Below are 24,745 nucleotides of genomic sequence, written 5' to 3' on the forward strand. Positions count from 1 at the left end.
AAAAACATTGCTTTTAAATTGTAGCTGCATTTATCTTATTTTAAATGTTATTCTTGTGTTGGTTCTTTAAGTGTGACTTGACCTAGGGTTTAGATGTGCCATATCCAACATGACAAGTGTCTCAATTTCATTACTCAAATATTAAAAGAAATAAAAAATTATCATTTGTCCTTAAATTACCTAAAAGAGTTAGCCAACTTTTTAAAGAAACAAACAAAATCATACCCACTCAAGGATATGGAAATCCTTGCTTGGTGCTCACATTGCATTTCTTGAGCTAACCAATCACTATTTTATCAATAAATTTGACTTTATGAGGCAAATACGTGTCCCCATGAACCACATGAATCACACCCCCTTTGCCACCATTCATACTAAACCTCTCTTTAGAAATTAAAAAAAATAAAATAAAAAAAGACAAGGAGGAAAAAATAAATGAATACTAATTCTATTGTCTAATTATAGACAAAATATAAAAGAAAAAGAGAGAAAATCAGGAGGAGATTTTTTCATCTTATATTTAATTTTTTTTTTTATGTTCTTAAGAATGAATAAGGATCTCTACCAAACCCTAACCCAAGATGTGACCAAGACTATTAATTGAAAAAAAAATAAGAATATTGGAATTTTCAAGCATTATTGTAAGGCTGTGATTCATGAGAATAAGAGAGGTGGGTCATCCCAAACTGTAGCTTCCAGGGCCAGGCCCAGGCCCAAGTTCAAACCAAACCCCAATATAGGAAGAGGTGGTGTATACAACACTTGGGAACAATATTACCACTACATGATTGATCGAAAATCAATAATGATTCCAATTCTATGGGAGCCAGCTTTTAAAGTTAGCTCACCCACATGGGATTGCAATCCTTTGTCCTAACCATTGTAGCATGGGTATCCCTTAAGACATAAGAAAAAAGTTGCATCAAACGAGAATATATTTTTGAAGTAGTTGATCACATTTGTTTAAAATGACCTAGCTAAATATCAAAGATTTACTTAGCAATGAAATTTGAACCAAAGCCAAAAACTCATTCTAAACCGGGCCATATTAGCATGTTTCTCGATGCAACAATATTCAAGTCTTAATAATCACTTTAAACCATCTTACAAACTAATGAAAAATAGATATGGATCACTTCTTTATAAAAATATATTTAAAATTATGTGCAAGAATGCTAGAAGTATTTTACGTTATAGACATAAATCTTACGGTCTACTTACACCAAATAATTGAAACATTTTAAAAGTTGACAAAAGTCATAAAAATCTCCTGCATAAATAATATATGATTTATTTTCTCTATTAAACTTTAATTAGTAGTGATTAGGATAAAGACTTCAAGCATGATCGACTCTTATAGTATGACAAGTAATGCATACAAAACAATGGAATTATTTCACCAAACTATATGACCCATTAGCAATCAAGAGTCGTCAATTATGGTTTCATGCAAGTAAGTTGTAGTCTACAATTGAATTGAAAATGGGTTTTGGATTTAACCTATTCTCATGGGATTGCAACACTTTATCCTAATCATGGTAATATACGTGTCATGCACTAAGGAAAAAATGCATCAAATAATGATATATTTATTTGAAGTAATTCATTATTGCAATTATTTAAAGATTTGAATCAAGTTGATAAGGGAGAGTCATACTATCATGACCTTCAATGAAATAACTAAATCTTAATAATCTCTTTATCTTATAAAAAGTTCATAATACTTATGATGGATGGATATATATTAACCTATTTTTTTTCTTCTAAAGATATATTTAGAAATATGTGTAAATTATGGCTTTAAACCTAGTAATTCTTACAATACCCAAGATTATATTTGAGGGTAGAACTATGGTACGAGAAGACATTTTTGTACCACATCAAAAAATGTTATCCAAGAAAAAAAAACCCCTCAAAGCAAAAGCGAGACAAAAAAAAAATGATTACTTTATATCTTTAAAATAGTTTTATTACTTTATATTGATTTCTTTTTGTTTTGTACATTGGCCATATTTTTTTATATTTTGATCCAACTTTTTTATACCCAACTCCTTATTCTTTATACATTTATCAAACAGTTTAAATTTAATCATATCACATGAATGATTCAAATTTTGAGTTCAATATAATACTTTATTCCTCTTTAAAACAAAAAAGGGTAATTAAAATCGTCCAATCTACCCACCCTTATTAAAGCAAAGCCAAACCCCAATCCTCAAATTTCCTCTATACCTACCATCCCCAAATACCATGAAAATACTTAATTGTCAAAGTGACAAAAATCATTTACATAATATATATTGATGTAGACTTTTGAGCAGCAATACAATCATGGTGATGGAGCTCTCTCAATGACTATATCTCAATCAGTTGACTCCATCCTATATACATTTACACCTATACACTCTATCTTGATGAATTTGTCAAGCTACTTCACATAAATAGGTTGATCTCTATCTCTATCTCTACCTCTCTAGTTAGTTACTTTCCATTAAAGGGAAGATGATGACAATGACCCCAAATTAACTAACTTTTGAAGCTGGGAATCATCCAACTGATGGGAGTTTTAAAATAGGATTGTTCAAATATTTCAAATGTACATTTATTAACTAAAAGAAATAGTATTTTAAAGGGGATAAAGAAGAATCTAGCTAGCTAGGTTTATGTACTATATAATAAGAGAGGGAGAGAGAAGAGGAATCTTGTTGTAGTTTAATCCATTTGTCTATGGACTATAGATTAGATTAGGTTTGTATTTATATATGTTAATTATTGTAGTTTAATCCATTCTTTTATAGGCCATAGATAGATTAGGGTTTGTATTTATATATGTTAATTATTGTCATTGGTGGATGTTAGTCTTGGGAATTATTGAATGGAGACCAAGGAGTATTTGTTAAATATATACAAGAGATAGGAACTTTAGTTATATTGATTGAAGGTAGTACTATTCTTTTGAAGCCTATCCTCTTCTAGGGTTGGGTCCAAAGCCAAAGCTTTTTGCTTTTCCCTTTGCTTTGGTCAATATAAAATAAAAAATAAAAAACATACTAGTAAACATAGAGTAATAATAAAGTAAAAGGAAAACTCCAAACTAAGATTCAATTTCACTTTATATTGAATTCTATACATTAACTATTCTTCAATGAAAATGATAACATATTATATAATTTTTCGATTAAAATATTGCACTATATAAAATACATATGTAATTAATGTAATATTATTGAGATTGAAACCCAAATAAATATCTTTGATTTTATAAAATATTATAACTTACGTCATTCAAAATGAACAACAATATTCGATTAATGAAAAATGTCAATCTTTTTATAATATACAGTATCAAACTCATCTCGAATATGTTTGTAAAACTATTTATTTAAATAAAACCATATTATTACACTTTGTTTTCAATCACATTGACTTAAACCTTAATTCAACACATATAAAGCCAATGATACATTCAAAATTGAAAGGCCCATGAAAAACATCTAGGGAAGAAGGTTGATTAAAAAGCTGCATTCATGCATCATTGCTATTCAAATAATCTAAGTTCCATCCATGGATTGAGTAACAACAAAAGTAAAAGGACATTGATTCCTCCTTTACAAGCAACAAATGGAATGTGTCATTCACTATTGAAATTAAATGTTAAAAAAAATAATAAAAACATGATATTCACTCATCATATCAATCAAAACAGGAAAAAAAGGGTACTTCCTTGTTGTAAAGAAACAATGATTTTGTAGTTGACTCAATCTCAATTATTCTCTCTGCCTCCACAAGTCATCATCACCCACAGTACAAACATAACATGTTCCATACCCAAAAATCAATGAGAATGCTTCAAAAGAAATCTCAAGAGAAGGAGAAAATAGTTAAATACAATTATTGAGAATAATGAATTGGGATGCAAATAGATTGGATTTTGGATATGATACGTCACCCATATCATAAAACTTTGTATGTTGGATACTCTCAAATTTTGGGGTAGATCTTGGATAACCCAAATTAGGTGTGTAAATTTAAATATTTGGAACAAATATTTAATTGTTGAGAATTTGTATATCTACATCATAATTGAAGGAATATTAAATTTCAAAATTGAAAATAGTTTTTTAAAAGTGTTTTACTTTGATTTTCAAAAGATGTGATTAGGAGATTTCACATATTAAGTAATATTATCTTCTCTACTATTTATTCTTTAAATTTTAATTTTTATTAATATTAAGTGATGATATCTTCTCTACAAATATTTTCTTAGAATAAAGTTTTCTTTTGATTTGTAGTTAGGTTTTAACTTTAAAGATGGCTTTAGGGTTTGAGATTGAAAATGGATGAATGAAGCATGTGAATTTTAGGAAAGGGAAGAGAAATAGAGAATAAATGATAGGGTGAAAAAGCAAGTGGGCATGGTAAAATGGCCATAAAGTTTGTGGCATAAAGTATCTTCTCAAACCAAGTGAAACATGAGAGAGTAAAAAAGAAATGTAGCACTGAAAACCCTTAGTTGTGGTACAACACTAAATTATTAGCTAAGAACAGGCAGGCCTGTGAAAAGTAACAGAAATGTGAATGGTGATTTGGGATATGGGTCCATTTCAAGGACTGTTTGCAACTTTTGGATGGTCCCACACTGTGTCATGCATAGATTTGAAGATGGTACAATGAAACATGCAATGAATTCTTATCTTTCTCAACATGCTTCTCCATGGAAGTGGTACAATAATAATCTTTCTCCGAATAATAATCTTTCTTTCTTTTCTGTTTTCTTTTTTGGGTGGGCCTGCATTTTCCAATAATGATGATCAGACTTATGATGTGATGGATTTGGATCTAGAAACCATGTGAGGAATGTGGTTTGGAAGGGGTTCATTTGATTGAGAGATGGGTCAGTGATCAAAGGAGAGGTGGTTAACTAATGGGCATTGTCTTGAAGCATTGGTCCAACACCCATTGGGGATGAAGGGCGAGAGAGGAGATTATTAGCTATTGGTCCAAGGTCCATTAAAGATGGGAATGGAGAGACAGAGAGAGCCCATTAAGGTTGGAGAGAGAGAGAGAGAGAGAGAGAGATATTAACCCTACTTGTCTAAGCTGTGAGGATGGATGAAGGGAGAGGGAGAGAGGATTAAAAGGGGCCATTTGATAAAAAATATAGAAAATAAATTGGACCATATCTTCAACTACTGGTCCAAGGCCCATCAGGCATGGGGCAACTACTGGTCCACAAGCCCATTAAGGATGAAAAGGAGGTCAATAAAATGAGAAAAGCGAAGGCATTGGTGAGATGGACACAAAAGGAAAGATGATAGGTATGGGTTTTCTCAGACATTCAACAAAACAGTCATAAAATATTTATTGGCCTCTTGGAGAGAGAGAGAGAGAGAGAGAGAGAGAGAGGGAGGGAGGGAGGGAGGGAGGGAGAGAGGGAGGGGAGAGGAGGATAAAAGGAGAGATGGAGATGGGCTCTTGTTGGGCTGTTCACCAACACCAAGTACTTGTTTAAGCAGACAAAAAGAAGTGTTTGGATAAAGGGGTGTGGAGAGAATCAAAAGCAAAGGTGTCTGCTTCTGCTTCTGCTTCTTCTGCTAGCTTCTCTCAAAACACAATCTTTCATACATCTTTTGCAAATACCTCCCTTCCCTCCTTTCTTCCCACTACCCTTCTTGGGAGAAGAATGGAAGGAAAAGAAAACAGTACATCTGCAACAAATCAAAACAAACAAAGGTTCAAAAGAATTTGTGTCTTCTGTGGTAGCAGACCTGGATACAAGTCTGCATTCAGTGAAGCAGCTCTTCAGCTTGGTAATCTTCTGGTAATAAAATCAATTTAAGGGGATATATGTACATAGATTCTTCTTCATCTGTTTTCATCTTTTGGGTTCTTTCCTTTTATCATTTCTATTTGGTTCTCAGGTTGAGAGAAAGATTGATTTGGTATATGGTGGAGGAAGTGTAGGCCTAATGGGTTTAATCTCTCAGACTGTTTTCAATGGAGGTTGCCATGTTCTTGGGTACTTTTCATTTTTCCCACATTATTAGTCCCTTGCTTTTTCTTTGGGTTTCAGTAAGACAATTTACATATTTCTTCGTCTTCTTTTTGTATTAGAGTAATTCCTAGAGCTCTTTTGCCACATGAGGTAATACTATCCATCATTCTTCCCTCAAAAATACTTAATTTTCCTTCTTCTAAGTGTCATTTAACATATATTTTCCCAGTGAAACAACTCAAAACTCAAACCCCACTCGCAGATATCAGGAGAAACCATAGGAGAAGTGAAGACAGTTGCAGACATGCACCAAAGGAAGTCAGAAATGGCGAAAAATGCAGACGCTTTCATTGCACTTCCGGGTCTGTATATCACCATATTCTCCCTTTCACTCAAGTATGCATACATGTCCCTAATTGTTTATATTCTAATCAAAGTTCTAAACTGTGTCTTAGGTGGTTATGGAACCATGGAAGAACTATTAGAAATGATAACCTGGTCACAGCTAGGAATTCATGAAAAACCAGTAAGATGGGTCCTTTTTTCTTTTTTCCAATCATCTTCAAGATTTGGCAAATGGGTACCTTTCAACATTTGATTTTTTTTAATTAGTCTTTTCTTGTTGATATTAAAATTTGTAACAGGTGGGATTATTGAATGTAGATGGGTATTATAACAGCTTGCTCACCCTATTTGACAAAGGAGTAGAGGAGGGTTTCATAGAAGATTCAGCAAGGAATATCATGATTTCAGCAACCACGGCAGAAGAACTTATCAAGAAAATGGAGGTATCCCCACAACAACCCCAAGAAAATGCAGACCCTCTTCATAATATTTAAACACAACACTTAGATAAAATATTAGGATTGGTTGCTAGATCATTGGAGTGATGACAAAACAAAACAAAACAAAACAAAACAAAGTTGCAGGAAAAAGCTGAGAATAATTTGTTATTATTTTGATGACATGTTTGCAGGAGTATGCACCAGTCCATGACAGGGTTGCACCAAGACAAACCTGGGAAGTGGACCAATTATTATGATGAGGCTTCTCAAAGATCTTTAAAATCTCAATCACCCATCTCTCTGTATATATAGAACACGTATATATAAGATATATATATTGGTGTAGTTCCATTTTAATCAAAAGAAAGGGACACCAAAAGATAGTCATATCTCTCTCCCAAGTGGGAAACCCTTGAGATCCCAAAAATCTTGAGCACCCCATTTGTATATTCATGATTGACGACATGCAGTAGTTGCAGTTTCCATTTAGAATTGAAAAATAAGTCTTGTGTAGGTGTGTATCTGTATGTGGGTGTGTGGGGTTTTGGCCATTGACAATCTCAAAAGAGCATCAATGGTGAATTGGGACAAGTGGGGGTGAGGAGAAAAGACTAGAGAGAAGGAAAATGATGAAGAATAGGGATGTTCTTTTTGTGGGTTTGTGCGTGTGGGTACGTGTGTCTCTGTGGATTAAGGTTGTGGGCACTTGCTTTTCAATTTTATTTATTTTCATTTTTTTTAGATGGTGTGTGGTGGGGTTGAGATTGTGATGTGTGGATGGAAAGTAGGGGTTTTGGATTTTGGGGTGTTTGTTCACTGAGCCACTGCGGGCTTGGGTCCCACTCCATAATTGAAACTTTGTTGCTTACTACCTTGTCAACTCTCTTGTTATTGTATTATTTTGCTTAATAGAGATGTGTTTTCATACATGACACTGCAGCCAAATTTTCAAGTGTTTTTGGCCCTTTGCATCTTAGGCCATGTTTGGATTTATTTTCAATAAGATAAAAACTCTTTTTTCTAAGCTAAATAACAACTTATGACTTACAAAAGTTTATGAATTTCTTATAAAAAAAATTCATTTTAGCTTGTGAAAATATATATATTCATTTTCTTATAAAAATTATATTTTAATTTAATAAAACTATTGTTTTATATTTAATAAAAGTTTCATAATATTAATTTTACTTTTTGAAAATTTTGACTTTACCTCAATAAGGAGAAATGTAAAATGCAAAATTTTATTAAAAACAAGTTTGAAAAAAATATTAAATATTATCTCTTAATATGATTTGATTGAATTTTCATATAAAGTAGTGAGAGATGTCAAATCCCCTTCATCAAAGTAGGCTTTTTCTCCAACATTTTCTCTCTTAGAATTCAATTATTTCTACTCTATTCAATGAAATATAAAGACAAATCACTAGTAAAAGGTACTTTAATGGACTCAAGATCTAAGTATTTTAAATGATTTCAAGCCAAAGATGCTTCTATTCAACATAAGAATTACCCTTATCATTTAATATTTTTGTGTAAATTCATTATTTTCTTTCTATATTTAATTAATTAATTAATTAATTAACCAATCCAGCCCTTTCTCCATGTCATCTTCCTTCATTATTCTTTGTTTCAGAGCTCTTAAATGCACGGTAGGAATCTGTGATGTAACTTTCCTTGCCATTTTCCATGATTTCAAATTTGAAACTTCCATAATTATTATAATTAGCCATTAATATTTATTAAAAAATTTCCTTCTAACATCATTATGCTATTGCAAGTATAACCAATTATGATAAGAGGGAGAAACCCTAATCACCTCCCTGATGTTTAAGTGATGTAGGGTAGACTCATGGATGCTCATCACCTCCCAAGAAAGACCCATATCACTTCCTTAGCATTTAAGTGGTCTAGAGTAGAAAAGTGATAGAATACTTAGCAAATATGTCAAACATAATTTCAATCTTGTGATGTAGCACACCTTGCAATTTTCCTTTATTTCAATTTTGAAACTCTCTGAAGTTTAAGTGGTGTAAGGTAGAAGGATAGACTCATATTTGGACTTACCTTGAAATGCTTACCAAATGTACAAACATGACAAATAAGAAAAATATGTGGGTTACTTGGAGAAAAAAGGGGATTAGGGGAAGACCCATTCACTCTTTTGTACAATCATGGCATCTGCATTGACCATCTCTTTTAAAGACAAGAAGATCACTTTCAAAGTGACAAACCCTAGTTTTGTTTGATGCAGAGAGTAGGAAAAACCCTACCTTTGTTTGGATGCAGAAAGGAAATGGGGGAAGATTCATGTTGTTTTCCCTAGGATTTGAATCTAAAATGGAAGAGTCCTCAGCTTTTAACACCACTAAAGGGATATGGGCACAAACCACCTAACAAAGGTACCATCAATTATTTTCGATGGTGAATGGAGCCCTCCCCCTCAAACCCACATGTTGTACCCTCTCTCCTTTCTGAAGCCAATGACTCCAGAGTACAATCACAACTTGGGCCAAACCTTCATTGCTTGGTGGGTTGAAGCTTTAATACTTGGTTGCTTCAATTGGAAAACTCCCCACATGATGAATCTTTAGGTAAAATAGAAGCTAGATTTGCTGGATTCTCAAAAGTGCCTTTCTGATTTGCTTTAGCCCTCTAGATGGTAGCTCGGAGAAACCATTGTTACACACTACTTGTTCATCCTAGTTACATTCACTCTAAGCTGAGAAAGGAGTCTTAACCAACTGTCAACAACTGCCAGTCCGGGCGTCTAGGAATTCCTGAAGTCTGAACACCTACTTTGCAAACTGAGCACATCAAGCCAATCCCTTCCCTAAATCTTGCTATTCGCCTTGACTGATGATGAACCTTTTTGGAGTTAAGAGAGGGAATGCTATCCTCTACTGAGGAGGAATGAGGATCCAGCCCTCCATCCATTTTTCTGTCGGGGTACAGGCTAATCTCCATGGACCAGAAGTGCATCTCCAGGGATGTTAGGGGAGTGGGGATGTAAGCTAACTCAAAAAGTTGCCTAATGTTTAAGGAGATGAGTTGAAGTCCAAGGAAAGTTGGGATTGCATGAACAGAAATTGAACTCAACAACAGAGTCTAAACAAACTACTACAGAATCACTACTCTTTAGTGGGGCAAACTACAGAGTCCATCCTACAGTAATATAGAGCCTAATGGCAATTAAAAATGCAAGAAACTGAATTGTGACTACTACAAGGGACCTGACCACAAGTCAAAAGTTGATGGTAGAATCATGGCCTGATCATTCCTTTCCACATCTCCAATGTCAGAAAACTGGCATACACCTTTCCTAACGGAAAAAACAAATTCAAGTAGGGAAGCAAATATAAGATTGAACAGGCACATGATAATTTTTCCTTTCCCTTTTTTTTTTTAACGAGGATTTCTTTTGTTGAATAATTAAATTCATGATGGGTGTGGCGTAAAAAAGGCTGACCCTTGATTTCAATTATCCACTACAAGAGTGTATATCACATAAGTTGCTCAGAATTTTTCTTTACATGTTGTGACTCCACATAACTGATGATTTTCCCCCATCATCATAATCATAAGTTACAGTACAGTAGGATGACTAACCATTTAAGAAATCATTCAGATAGAAAGTGTCAGAAGCATTTTCGGTGAACAATAGAAGGTCCAGTTTCATCATAGTCTCCCTTGGTTATATGCTGATTTTGAGGGAACACTACTTTGGCCAGTATGGCACCTCCCACCCATGCAGAATACATTGTCAAGTTCTCCGGCATATATTCTGGGGGCTATAATGAACAAACAATCAGAACAAGCAAACAATCAGAAGAAGGATCACATGCAAGATCCAATGAAGCAACAATAACAAGGTTTGAAAAGAAATTCATAAATGCTCAAAACAAATTAACTTTCTGGAATAAATGCTGATCGGTGAGATAGGTAGGACTGATCTAATAGAAATGTTAGAAATTACCTTTACAAGTGAAGGACGAATAGCTGAGGAGCATAGGCTAGCTTCTTTCTGGAACCTATCCTCAAAACCTGCATTAGGGAGCAAAATCACCTGAAGTCAGCAGCACGAGGAAAAGGTTCCTCCAGATCAAGAAATTATGTTACCTTCATCAAGGCCTTCTCTAACTAGATGGAACACATATCAAATCATTTGATGTTGGTGCTTCAGGGACCAAATCCATAAATACCAAAAACTAAAATGTAACATGGCAGTAAATGATTCTACCAGAACCAAAAAAAAGGGAGGACCAAAGTATCTGACTCAGATCCAACTGTTTTGGTGTTAATGCATAATGAAAGTAAGGCACTAGAAAGGAAGTGTTTCAATATGCGGCACATGTCTCAATAGCATCACACTAAACAAAATTCCATAAAGTCAAGTGTATGCAACCTTTTATCCTTAATAATATTGATTGGTGTTAAAGGAATGAGGAGGGTTTATGGAAGGTTCCAGGTTCAAGTCCCAAGAGGGACAAAAAATTTACCTATCAAAGAAAAAAAAAAAATTTGATTAGTGTTAACTTAGGCCAGATTTTTTTTTTTTTTTTTTTTTGATAAGTAAACATGGAATATATTAATACAAGGCAAAAAAGCCACATAGCATACAGGGAGTATACAAAGCGGCAAAGGCCTCACAACCAAAAAGAGACAAAAAACATACCAACCCTTAAATGGAGGGTAACCACTCCAAGAAGCCTATAAGGGAGCGCGGCTCCACTTCACTATACAATTTTGCCCAGCCCCACTCCACTATACAATGGATCTCCAGATTTCTTTCCTCTTTTTACCCACAAAAGAATCCTTCCAGCTAAGTAGAACCTCCTTTACAGTTTCTGGAAAAACCCACTAGGCACCAAACAAACCAAGGACAATCTCCCACAACACTCTGGCCACTGTACAATGAATGAGTAAATGATTTACATTTTCCTCTTCGCTACCACATAAAAAGCATCGATTAGGAAGCTGTCACCCTCTCTTTTGAAGTCTATCAAGGGTAAGAACCTTCCCCCAATCGGCTTCCCACGCAAAGAACGCTAGTTTAGTTGGGACTCTATCCACCCAAATGCCTTTTTTGGGGAAAACGGAGGCAATGGGGCTGATCAACAAGCTGTAGGCATTCTTAACACCAAACTGCCCATTTTTTCCTCCCTTCCAAAAAACCGAGTCTTCCTCCAAGGTAACCCTTTGACCCCTTAAGGCTTGAAGTAATTCACCTACCAAATCCAACTCCCAATCATTGAAATCTATGAAAAACCTTAAATTCCAGCCTCCTTGACCAGAATTCTAGTCCCACATTTCTCCCACTGTGGCGTTCCTATGGGCAGCCACGGCATAGAGCTGAGGGAATCTTAGGGACAGCTCAACACCCCCACACCAAGGATCAGTCCAGAATCTAATTCTGGTGCCTTTTCCCACATTGACAACCATATTATCCCAGCACCAATTAGATTCCTTCAGAATTTCCTTCCAAACGCCCCATTTGCCTTCTTAGTCCTCCAACCAAGGTCCTCTTGCCCATATTTCGCCATGAGCCCCTGCTTCCACAGCTCGTCCTTGGCCCGAGCGAATCTCCAAACCCATTTACCAAGCAAGGCTTTGTTCAAGAGGACTAGCTTCCTCAAGCCAAGTCCCCCCTTCTCCTTACCCGCACACACCAACTCCTAATTGACTAAGTGGGCTTTTCTTTCCATATTTCCCCCTCCCAACTTAGGCCAGCTTTTATGATACAAATGACGACATCATATTCTCTTTCATCATTAAATAACTTATAATGTTGCGAAAGATGGATTTACCAAAACAAAAGGATGGTCGTGCATAAGCACAAGAGACTTGGCTCAACTGCCACAGGGTTGGGATGGGGATAAGGGTGGTTCCAGGTTAAAATTACCTACCAAAAAAAGATTCAAAAAGAAATCCCAGCTAGAGTTATCTGGAAGCCTTGGGTTCCAATTAGGGCTAACTTCTTTGGTTGGGAGGCGGCTTGGAGCAAGCCACTCACCATTGATTGCCTAAAGAGAAGTGGTTGGAACATCCCCAACAGGTCTATCTGTGCAAAAATGAAGAGGAAACCACAGATCACCTTCTTTTGTTTTGTGAGAAGGCTAGAATGTTATGGCTTCTGATCTTCTCCCTTTTTTGGGGTGCAATGGGTGATGCACTCCTCTGTTAGGAGGAACCTCTTGGGATGACATGGTTCTTTTGTGGGCAAGAAAAGGGAGAAAGCTTGGAGAGCTGCCCCCCTCTGCTTGTTGTGGACTATTTGGAAAGAAAGGAATAGGAGGGCCTTCAACAATGTTGAGAGGAATGACCAAGAAATTAAATCTATTTTTTTGTACACTTTTGTGAATTGGGCTAAGGCGTATATAGAGGAACACACTTTCTCTTTGATTGATTTTGTAGACTGATTAGCTACCAAGTAAGGGACAGACTTACTGCCTTGTTGTTTTTTGTTCTTTTGTTCCCTGGTATACTCTGTGTATACTCTTTAGCCTCTTTGGCATTTAATGAAATTTTCCTTTACCTATCAAAAAAAATGTATTACAAGATATGGTATATATAATATTCAAGAAACTGAAATTGATTTTGATAGGACCAAATTCAATTCACCAGTTCCCCTAGAATGCACTTCTATAATCACAAATGGTACATAATGCTATGCAGCTTTGAGTACCAGTAACCCTTTTGATCACATTTCTTTATTTGCATAAGATGGCTTGCGCTTTTATGACTTTTGTTTTTATCAGATGCGCTTTTATGATTTATAAAGGTTATCATTTATACATTTTTTTTAAACAACCCACATTTTTGAAAGAATCCTAGACTTTTTTTTTTCCCCGAAAGAAAATAATGATTTGAACCTGCTGAATCCTAAACACCTCAAGCGATATCCTGAACATATTTGAAGGTATCCAATTTTTCAAAAATTATGTCTAAATATAAATTTGTTAATACATATCTAGTTGTGTCCAACAAGCATCCATGTCAAAAGTCACTGGATAAGAACAAGCCTCTTTGGGAGAAGTATGCAACCTGCATCACTCACTCTCGAAATGGGATTTCCCAACTTCTACCTCTTACTAACCCATGCAATAACTGTTAGGCCCTAATGAAATCATTCCCTAACTGAAAATGAATCCAGCAAGCTAGTATTTTAGGTCACAAAAATGAATTAGATCATTCCACACATACTCAGACTAACCAGAGCAGCTTGAGAACTACCTTGAGAGAAGGTATGCCACATGTTAGTTTTCCAAATAACTCTTATAAAATGAACTTACAATCCAAGAAAATTATTCAGCATAACTGAACATGACTAATTTATGAGATTGGCAGGATACTTCTCACAGAACTAAACAACATTCAAGAAGAAGCCCATGATCAAATATTTGATGGATCAGTTTTCATTATATACTTTGTTCAAAACCAGGCCGGTTGATTTTTTACAAGGACCTGTCAAGTCTGTTGGAATTAAAATGCAACCTAGTAGATTATAGCAGCAAGTGTTAGCTAATATGGATTAGGAACATAGAGGCCAAAATTAGAGTACTTGATAGATTGGGACTCACTGAAGTCAAGACACAGGTCCAATTCTTAGAACCATTTTGAAGCTTTCCATCAATCTCCAGCACTCAAAGAGACAACATGTTTGTTGGATGGTCAAGAAGGTAAGCACTGTTTGTTTTCTGTAGTTGTGTATGGCAGCAGGGACATTTCATTTATAAAGATACCATGAAACTGTTATGTACTAATGCTGAATGATACTGTTTCAATTCAACTATCATAAAGAGAAAAAAAAATGGTAACCATATTTACAGCTAGGAATCTCCGCAGTTAGCAGATCCCATTGTTTAAATGATCTACATGCATGAATATCACAGTTGAAGTGTAAGGAAAAATTAAATCCTCCTATAAAACAAAAACAAAGTCATAATCTACTACTCTACCTTAATTCCATATGATGATAACGTACCATATTTTGATTCACTACAATCAAAGAATCAAAACTTACCACCCATGGAAGCAGTGCCGCCACAAAGCACAGTATTTTCCAGCAGCTGCCTGTGATTCTCAGATGACACGGTTGAGATACTACGAACAAGCTGCTCAACAATTCCATGTGCTTCTAGACCCAATATAGATGGCTGAAATAAAGCCTCACCAACAGTATATCGCTCCCTTCCAATATTTATCACCTGAACCAATACTTGAGAGGGTAACACTCAAACATATAACGACATTGAATGTCCTAAACCAAAAATGTCATCATGAAGCATGGGTAAAAAGAAACTTAAGTAGCATGCATGAGCTATGAAGAGAACTATGTTTGGAACATAAATACTGCATGTGAGAGATGTGGCTTACGTGTTTCAGAATCATTCACCATCATCTTTTCTGTATGATTTCAATGAGCAAAATGATTTTTTTAAAAAAAAAAAAACAAAGGACTTAATTGCCTGAATGTTTTGTAATTAAAATCTGCATCCATCCAAAGATCTCATTCTCTAATTCTCAAGAGCTGAAGGAGAATGGATTAAATATGAATTGACAATTGTTCAAACATATGACAAGTTTAATCCACACAAGGTAGTCAAAGTGAATCACAGGCCAACAAAACCTTATTTCAACTATTCTAGATCAGCTATATTAATCCTATTCTTATTTTTTATTGGTGAAAATACCCATTCCGACTTCCTTGGAGCCTCTGATAGCACAACGAGACAACAATGGGTTTTCCATCCCTGAAACTTCCCCAGAGCCACCAATAGCACAGTCGACAGCTCTTTGCCCCTGTGGGGATGGAGTGACAAAAGTTTTGAGAATTTGAGAGGTCACAGCAAGACAAATATAACATGGGTGTGGTGTCAGATCTGTGTCAAATACAGATATATTGCATTGATTAGTTGCATTATCTCTTTTTTTTTTTTTTTTTTAAATGGCATTTATACTGCTTCAAATACATTTATTTCTATCTATATCTCTTTCTTAATCTTTAAAAATTATAATAGACAATAATATAAAATAAATTATAATAAAAAAATTAAGAACTTTTAAACTAATTTTTAACTCTTGTAATAAAAATTAAAGAATTTTTAAATTAATTTTTAACTCTTGTAACATAAGTGTTTTATCTCTTTCTTAATTTTTTTTAAAATCATGATAAAATATAATAATTAATAGTTGCTTTATCTCTTTCTTAATTTTTAAAATAAAATTTAAAGATAATAATTAACATCACAACAATATAAAGATAAATATCAAAATGAATATCTTCAAAAATCTTGAGATAAATTATAATAATTAATATAAAAAAATTTAAATTTTAAATACGATAATAAATTAAATATGAATTCTAAACTAATCATTGGTATGATATTGTCTTAAATATTTTATCAACATCCTATTAAAATAAAAGACATATGATAAAAAAGTTCTTCATGTACAATTACCAATAATCTCGAAGTAAAATAAGCTTAACATCTTCTTAAAATAGAAAAGATAAAATAAATATATTTTCAAATTACAATTAACTATGTAGTATTATAGATAACTTATCTCACTATGCTTATATTTAGTGTTAATTTATTCTTAATTAATGTTGCATCTAAATACCCACACCCATAGTTGAGATTCTTCTCAACAGAATCCCCATGTTCAAAGATTTTGGGATGCAAAGGATCCAACACCTATACATACCTGCACCCCAGCCCATGTAACATGGATGCCATATATTCTACGGAAGATATATTTTCCATTCAATCATATGTGAACATCTCTTCACTCACTACCTCAACCCACAACCTTGAGGATTTTCGTTGCCCTACCCACAACTTGGACCATAACTTTGCTTGCTGACGGCAATACACAATGCAATTAAGATCTCATCTGGATTTCCTTTATCTTGCTCTTCTGCATTCCTTTTGGGTGAGACAGTTGTTTCTTGATTGCAAACCAAGGCAGAAGCAATTTTGAGAGGACTTGATTTAGGATATGCTAACTTTTGTCCTAGCTACACCAAATATTGTGTTTCTTGATTTTCTATATAACTGAATTTTGAAAACTTTCCCACGAAACCCATCATAAAGCTATCATGCAGTGAAGCACCAAAATATTTATAGATAAAAATTCAAACACTGTCTTAATGCTATTGTCAAATACAATCTAGACCAGGCACTCCCTCAGAGTGTTGAAGGCAGAAGCACAATTTTACACGGAACAGTTCTCATGTTAGATAAAGAAGATAACTTGACATATAAACTACACTCAACTAGGAAATAGTAGAAAACTAATGAACAAAGGTATATAATTTTTCAAATTATGTACAAAACATAGAACGTGAACATGCATTTTTTCCAAGTTATGCATACAACTGAGATTGTGATTGATACCCTGACAAATATCCCTATCAAAACAAATTTTTTTTTCATAACAAGAGATTGTTTAAGTTCCTGGAGTAAACTCCAAAATGCATCATTTGAACAGACAAGATTTTCATCAGCAATTAGCTAGTCACAGAAAATTTTCATGGATTTTATCATAGCTTCCTTAATAAGCCCTAACCCTTCTTCATACACAACCGTAATTTTAACCTAACAGTATAACTGATTAGGTCCCAATTGAATCCCAATTCATCTTACCTTACTTAGCTCTAATTTTCAGCACTTACAACCGTAAACTTTTACACATTCAACCTTCAGTTATTTGAAGCTTTTATTATAGTTCTACATCATTTAAATAAAAATTAAATCATTTATCCAAACAAGCTTCCAAATTATGCTAGATACCAAGTTTAAAAAACCAAAACACAAACCTGTCCATCAGGCAGGGTATGTTGCTCTCTCTGGCATGATCGTTGGATCTTCTCATAAGCAAGTTCATCTTCAGCACAACATGAATATTGCTCTTTTAACCTCTCAACGTCAGTTATGCTGAGATTCACTGTTGGGTTGGATTTACCAAGTTCCTGAGCAAGCAACTTTGTCAAATCAACACCTCCAATTTCAAATCTTCTCGAGGCAATGTGCTGAACTGCACCTTCAATTACTGGTGCAATATCTGGTAAAAAGTAACAAAATGAAAAATAAAAAGTTGAAAAACACATTTTTCTTTATAGGCAAAACTAAAAAGTTGAAAAATACAAGGTACAACACAAACAGTTATTCAAGTGGAACAGTATTTTCTGGATGAGCACACAGTTGCAGTTCCAACCATTTGAAAAAAAACTTTTCTTTTCCTTCTTAGAACTAGCATCCATATTGGAAATGGTAGACACACGAGATTTTGGTGGGACATTTGGGTTGGGAATTCTAAGTTGAAGGATCTTTTCCCTACGCTGTTCAGAATTGCAGCCCATAAATCTACTTCAATGGCTGACCTATGGGGGACGACGCAAGGAGGTGAAGACGGATGTTGGGAGGTGCACTTTAGAAGATCCTTCCAAGATTGGGAATTGGAGGAGGTGACTCGTTTTTTGGAACATATTTCTGCGATAAAGGTTCAAGAAGGGGAGGATTCCTTAGCTTGGAAGAACGATGGGAGGTGAAAGTTTAATGTCGAATCGTATTACAGGTCTTTAAGGGCCGAGAATAGCTTTTTATTTCCAGCCAAAGAGATTTAGGGTTCGTATGGCCCTCTTAGGACTCATTTTTTTGCTTGGGAAGCAGTTAGGAGAAAAAATTTAACAATAAACATGTTAATGAAGAGGGACTGGTCCATGGTCAATAGGTGCACCCTTTGTAAAGACAGTGAGGAATCGGCAGACCATGTTCTGATTCATTGTGGTAAGACAAGGGAGCTATGGACTTTGCTGCTATCATCTTTTGGACTAGTGTGGGTGTTCCCGACTTCAGTGAGAAATCTTCTTCTAGAGTGGAAAGTTAAGGGACTAGGAAAAAAGACTAAAGCAGTTTGGAGATTGGCGTCTATTTATCTTTTTTGGTGTATCTGGGGAGAGTGAAACTGAAGAACGTTCCAAGAGGAAGAGTTGTCGGACCAAAGCTTGGGAAACCTCTTTTCCCATTCACTTCTAGAGTGGTATCATCAGTTTTTGGATTTAGATTTTCCCTTTTTTTCTAAATTTTCTGGGTGATTGGCATGGTGGCTAGCTTTATTTCTCTCCAATTTCTTTATTTCTTTTGAAGCCTAGTTTTGGCTCTTTTTGTATATCGCCTATATACGTAGGGTGCGCCCCCTGTTTTGACGTCTTCTTAATTCAATCCACCTTTGTCTATGAAAAAAAAAAAAAAAAACTTCTTTTAGTGATAGGCAAAGATCAATTATATTAACAACCCATAACAAAAGGACATTCAAAAGCATACATGGTGTATACAAGGCATCAAAAGGTCAAACTCGGCTAAGGGATACGCAAAAAACAACATCCTTGCCTTACTTGGAGCTCAATCAATCAATTAGTGAAGCCAAATCATCCAATTAAAAATAACTTATGCATACAATGTTGTAAGGGAACAAACCATCCATGTCAACTAAAAGAATATAGATAGTTTTCATCTATACCTAGAGTAGATAGTTTTCCTTGCTGTTGATAAGAGATGTAGCGTTGTGCTTGGGGGAAGGACTGCTCATCCCTCTCTTTATTTACTTGTTTCTTTTTCTTTTTTGATAAGTTCTCTTTATTTACTTATTTACTTTTTTTTTATAAAAAAAAAATATATACATGATTTAGTAGAAGCATTAAAAAGCTCAATTTTAGATGAAAAGGAACCTTTTTCAATCTGAGCCCAAAACTATGAAAGTAAAAAGAACCAGAGTACATTAGAAACTGGGTGTGCATGCATAAAAGTCTACTGACTTCTACAGTTCTAAAGGGTGAGAGCTTTATGCCATTGTACATTTGAGGTGAGTGCAAGCTCAAGGCACTTAAATAACCCATGAGCCATCCTAGCAACACACGTGCATGTGGTCACACACACCAAGGGCAAGAGAGAGAGTGTGAGAGTAGACTAACACCCATGTCCATGGTTAAGGTTCCCATTACACATACACTTCACAATATTAGACTAGCTTAGTCAACTGACATTGCTGGAAAATTTGAGTTCAAACACCTCCAACCCTTGTCGACACATGTAAATTGTTTCTTAAGATCAGATCAATTGATAAAAGGTCAAAGAAACATATGCCAACAAAAACAGGACCATCTTTACATTCCTTACTCCTGGCGGAGGGAGAATAGACCTAAGGTCTGAAAGCGAGCCAGGCCTGAATTTCCTGAGCCACGGCCCAGTCTGAACCATGTAGACTGCCCTGCACCTTGCCAGGGCAGTAGGCCTAGGCTAGTCTGAAGACCAACTGTGGCCAGAAAAATTCAGGCCGTAGACTGGCCTGGACCACACTGAACCTTGCCCCAAATTCTAAAAACAAGCTGACCCAAGCCTGGCTGAAGCCCGCTTACATTTTTTACTTAACTAGGTAGGCAGAGGGACTCAAAGCTCAACCAAAAAAATTCCTGATTTTCTGATTGATCACCAAGCTAAGGCAAATTCCATTAAAGGATCAGCTGGAAGCCAAAGCCTAGGCTCAGGCCTAGGACCAAGCTTGGGCCCCTGGGATGAGTGGTGGATCCATCAAAGCCCAGCCTGGACCAGCTATGGACAGCCAAAGCCAGGCCCACTCCCATCCCTTCTTGCTCCCAAAGACGTATTTATAATTTGATCAACATTCGGCCCCATCTCTTTAAGCCTTTCGAAGGACTCTCCCCTTGATTAAGACAAATCAGATGAAAGGTTTTCCTTCCCTATCTACTGGGCAGACTAGACTGTCCACAATCTGGACTTTTGCATGTGTGAGCCACATAAAAAACTAGTGCAACTGAATTTGTTGATTGTATGCAAAAGCGGGCATTCCTCGCCATCCCCATTTGTTTCAGGTAATATATAACTTGTTCGAGTTAAGCTTCATTTATACCATCTCACTTGCACGCACACGCATACACATGAATCCGCACTCATCCAGCACCAAGAGAGGCATTTAATAAACAAATATGTAAAGGAAACTTCATTAGATTAAAAAACAACAGCAGTGGATAGGTTTCCTTCTTTTAGGCATGCATACCTATCTTCCCATGACCAATATCAACAGTGCAGCCTGAGATTCGTCCAACAGCATAAAGTGATAATACTGCTTGCTCTGATGCATAAAAGCCGGAGATATTAAATGTTTCAAACATCAATTGCACCAATTGTTCCCTGAAAGCCTGGTACATAGAACTACTTTTATTTCTATTTAAAGGAAAGAGGAAAGGAAAAAAAAGAAAAGAACCAGAACTATATCCATCGCAGAAACTTTTATAGTGGTTAAACTGAAATAGAACACTGAACTATCCAGTAGCATCCACTACCTGTACAGTCAATTGATTTCAGGATGTCAATATTCATTGTGATCAACCCAAATAGAATGTTGAGTTATCTGGTAACGACACATTCTATTCTAGTGGAAAAACCCAGAATTCCCAAAGAAAAGGACTCAACAACTTTGGATTAAAATGTGTCAACATTTGATCCCAGCATCCACTGTTTTGCACAATTAAAATTCCATTCTTATTGCTTCTAGAGAATAGATTGACTTGAATGACTGCATTTTGTCTTTTGTGTAAACAACCAAACAACAAACTTAACTAAAAACAATGAAAGACTCTGCTAACCTTGGGAGTTGAAAGTGGGTCTGTAAATAAAATCTGTCCTTCATTGCCCATTTCCCATCCGAGGCCAGTGTAGAGAACATGATTCAATAAATCTTCCATGGCATCCCAATCTCTAATAAAACCTCGCACAACTGGATCAACAGTAATGTCCTCAAATAACGAACTGTCTGTCAAGGGTCCATCTTCAAGTGTGCGTTTCATTTGGGTAGGAATTATCTGAATCATATTTTAGAGATGTCAAAAACCTTCCTTCAACATATTTATCAACCAAGATTGAAAGAAATAAAAAGAAGAAATGTAAATTCATCATGTCATGCCATTCACAAAATCTCAAAGGAGAACAAAAAATGACATTCCCACTGAAAATAACTGCAGACCAAGTACCTATTTTGAGGAAGAATATTTATTTGAAAAAAAAAAAAATCAAATATATTATGCTGTCAGCCAGTCACTAATACCAAAGGTTCAGAGATTCATAACAATATTGTTTTTTGTTGTTCACATTAAAGTTATCTAGCCAAGAAACAAAGATAAAAAAAGATACAGAAAGCTTGCAAAAAAAATTGATAAGGACATGAAAATAGCATTTATAGAACATAAAGGCCACAAAAACAAAAAAAAAACACCACTTAAAATTTGTGAGGAGCAACACCATCAAATCCAATCATGAATGCACAATGGTCCAAGATGAATTGAGTCTCACAATTCCCGCAGCTAAGTGAAGGTAGTCACAAGTTTAGTTCAGAAAACAATTCTACCCTTTTTTTGATAAGGAATACGAAATTATTGAAAGGTGCCTAATGGTACAGGATGCAACCTATGTGCAAAGGAGGTATACAATGAGTGCCTAAGGCACAGTTTGACTCATTACAAAGTAGAAAATAACAGAGCAAATTGTACAAATGATCTAACTTCCACATGACAATAATCTTGTCTTAATTCTTCATGATAAAATTTTAGTTCCATACTTCCATCGACCATAACACATACATTGGGCTTAGTAGAGGTGACAATTTATAACTTTTGGGATCCCATTTAACATACAACATATGTGATTGTTTGGTTCCACCAAGAAAAATGGTTGAACGAAAACAAACTTTTCAAGGGGGGGTAGAATAACACTATTTTTTCTTGCAACAGAAGAAATTCCAAATATGCTTTCTCGGCAACAAGACAGAGGGAAGGACTCCAAGATATCTCAATCTATTGAGGGAAATTTTACAACTTGGTGAATGTAAACAATAATTTTGACAAAATGCTAAATCTTTTGCTTAAGAAAAACAAAATTTTGACATTTCCAGCAAAGGGATTATTTACAAAGAATTTTCCACATTTTTTACATGTTTCTCTCAACAACCAAACAGAGGGCAAGGGACCAGCCCAATCTAGAATTTTGATGATTACAAAGAGTTTAGCATTAATATTTATCAAGTTCAACAATATGCTACCTTTTGCTGTAGGAAAACAAATTTTTGACATTTCCAGCAAAGGGATTATTTACAAAGAATTTTCCACATTTTTTACGTGTTTCTCTCAACAACCAAACAGAGGGCAAGGGACCAGCCCAATCTAGAATTTTGATGATTACAAAGAGTTTAGCATTAATATTTATCAAGTTCAACAATATGCTACCTTTTGCTGTAGGAAAACAAAATTTTGACATTTCCAGTGAAGGTATCATTTACAGAGATTTTTTCTCCTCAATCAAAAACAGGCAAAAGAGGCCAATACTTCTCATTGCAGCCTTTCAGTGACAACAAAACCTTAGCACTTGGTAGAAAAATTTCAGGAAAAATGCTACTTTTGTAATAAGTTTGAACTACTGACATTTTCAGTAAGAGGATCACTCAAAATTTCATCTTTTCCTTTGAAAAATTTAAAAAATAAAGAGAGAGAGAGAGAGAAGAAAAAGAAAGAAAGCACCACATGTGCACACACCGAAATTTCAGCATTCCACGTACAGGGTCGTACAAGAGATTTCCCCTAACCCAAACATAGAGCAAGAGAAGATCACTATTTCTCAATCCAGGACTTCAACTAATTTGCTGTAAAAAAAACCGAGAATTTCAACAATCACAATAAAGGGGTCATCTACAGAGAATTTTCCCAAATTTTCAAACGAAATTTTCTTCTTAGCCAAGCAGAGACAAAACAGACCAATAATTCACAATCTAGGGTTCCATTCACTACAAAAACCTCAGCACTCATAGGGAAAAGCGGTTACCATGGAAGGAGCCTGATCTGGAACAGCGAATCCAGCTTTGAGAAGCTTGGAACCAGCGTCGACCACCACTGCCTCCATGCTTCCAAGCTCGCAAAAACCCTAGCTTTCAGTCTTCCCAGCTTCTAGCGCCTAAGCATTTGAAAATCTAGGCCTTAGTCACAGTGATTCAATAGCGATATGGAGTGCTTGTACCTGCTGCTGTAAATCTTGTACCTTGTCTTCCTTATTCTCGTAGGAAGAAAAAATGATAAAATCTTTTAAATAGATGTTTTTTCTTCTTTTTTTTTTGGGTGAAATTAAGAAATAATATCTCCATTTTAAAATTTAATATTAATTTTCTAGCCGTTTAAAAATACGTAAAATTATTTAATATTAAATATTTAGGAGTTAAAATGCCTTTAATCGGTAATAATTTTATTTAGTGGCCTTTGAAATATTTTTAAGAAAAAACCAATGTTTTCAGAACCGGACCGGTCATCGAACCGGAAAAATTACCGGTTCACGATTCACTGGTCGGACCGGCGGTCGAATCGGTTGAACCGGTGATGTAATAAATATATAATTTATATATTATATAAAATTAAAAATAATTATAAAAATTAAAAATATATAAAATTATAAGTTTTAATAATGTTTGGTATATTAAATTAAATGATAAAGTTTAATATTTTAAATTTTATTAAATAGAAATATGTAATATTTAAGAATGAAGATATATTTAAGATGAAAAATTTTATAATATTTAATTTTATCTTTCTTTTTTGTATTTTATTGTTTTAAAATTATTCTATTAATTAGTTTATATTATTTTTTTATAATTATTATTATAAAAATAAATAGGAATTTAAATATTTACATTTCTTTAAAGATTTTATATTATAAAAATTTGAAATAGGAATATATATATTACAACATTGCAAAAGTCTAGCCCTCATGCTTCCAGCCCTCAAAAAGGCCTTAGTACTATTCCTAGTCCCACATCGGAAGCAAATCAATTCCTTGTGCTTCAAGTGCTCTATAAATAGAGACCTTGCAGCATGCTATTCAAGCCAAGCAAGCCAGCGAATTGGGCTTGG

At 34.9% G+C, this 24,745-nt stretch overlaps 2 protein-coding genes across 4 annotated transcripts; one reads left to right on the forward strand and one right to left on the reverse strand.

The window, feature by feature from the left end:
- Nucleotides 1-5,453: 5,453 nt before the first annotated feature.
- Nucleotides 5,454-7,709, forward strand: LOC117927812 (probable cytokinin riboside 5'-monophosphate phosphoribohydrolase LOGL10). 3 transcript variants are annotated; one of them, XM_034847500.1, is made up of 7 exons: nucleotides 5,454-5,821; nucleotides 5,922-6,019; nucleotides 6,115-6,145; nucleotides 6,258-6,357; nucleotides 6,451-6,521; nucleotides 6,640-6,783; nucleotides 6,972-7,709. In XM_034847500.1, exons 1-7 carry the CDS (start codon nucleotides 5,684-5,686, stop codon nucleotides 7,035-7,037), a joined length of 648 nt encoding a protein of 215 aa, XP_034703391.1. In that variant the 5' UTR covers nucleotides 5,454-5,683; the 3' UTR covers nucleotides 7,038-7,709. The 3 variants fall into 3 exon arrangements, with proteins under 3 accessions (XP_034703391.1, XP_034703390.1, XP_034703392.1); XM_034847499.1 differs by having other exon boundaries at nucleotides 6,258-6,521; XM_034847501.1 differs by having other exon boundaries at nucleotides 5,725-5,810; nucleotides 6,258-6,521.
- A 2,516-nt stretch (nucleotides 7,710-10,225) lies between these two features.
- On the reverse strand, nucleotides 10,226-23,820 carry LOC117929000 (actin-related protein 7). The gene is made up of 7 exons (XM_034849177.1): nucleotides 23,670-23,820; nucleotides 21,446-21,661; nucleotides 20,857-20,998; nucleotides 17,600-17,844; nucleotides 14,801-14,984; nucleotides 10,754-10,821; nucleotides 10,226-10,568 (listed from the first exon to the last, which is right to left on the reverse strand). Exons 1-7 carry the CDS (start codon nucleotides 23,745-23,747, stop codon nucleotides 10,416-10,418), a joined length of 1,086 nt encoding a protein of 361 aa, XP_034705068.1. The 5' UTR covers nucleotides 23,748-23,820; the 3' UTR covers nucleotides 10,226-10,415.
- Between the last annotated feature and the right edge of the window lie 925 nt (nucleotides 23,821-24,745).

This window comes from Vitis riparia, chromosome 13 (assembly GCF_004353265.1).
Source record: "Vitis riparia cultivar Riparia Gloire de Montpellier isolate 1030 chromosome 13, EGFV_Vit.rip_1.0, whole genome shotgun sequence".
NCBI lineage: Eukaryota > Viridiplantae > Streptophyta > Magnoliopsida > Vitales > Vitaceae > Vitis > Vitis riparia.

Excerpts from the sequence above, each read along its gene's own strand:
- LOC117929000 (XM_034849177.1), bottom strand. The coding sequence starts at position 23,747 with ATGGAGGCAGTGGTGGTCGACGCTGGTTCCAAGCTTCTCAAAGCTGGA. Across the intron at positions 17,845-20,856 it reads TATTGGTCATGGGAAGATAG|ATATTGCACCAGTAATTGAA; the intron begins GTATGCATGCCT and ends ACTTTTTACCAG. Across the intron at positions 14,985-17,599 it reads ATACCCTGCCTGATGGACAG|GTGATAAATATTGGAAGGGA; the intron begins GTTTGTGTTTTG and ends GTATTGGTTCAG.
- LOC117927812 (XM_034847499.1), top strand. The coding sequence starts at position 5,684 with ATGGAAGGAAAAGAAAACAGTACATCTGCAACAAATCAAAACAAACAA. Across the intron at positions 6,020-6,114 it reads GGAGGTTGCCATGTTCTTGG|AGTAATTCCTAGAGCTCTTT; the intron begins GTACTTTTCATT and ends TTTTTGTATTAG. Across the intron at positions 6,146-6,257 it reads GAGCTCTTTTGCCACATGAG|ATATCAGGAGAAACCATAGG; the intron begins GTAATACTATCC and ends CCCCACTCGCAG.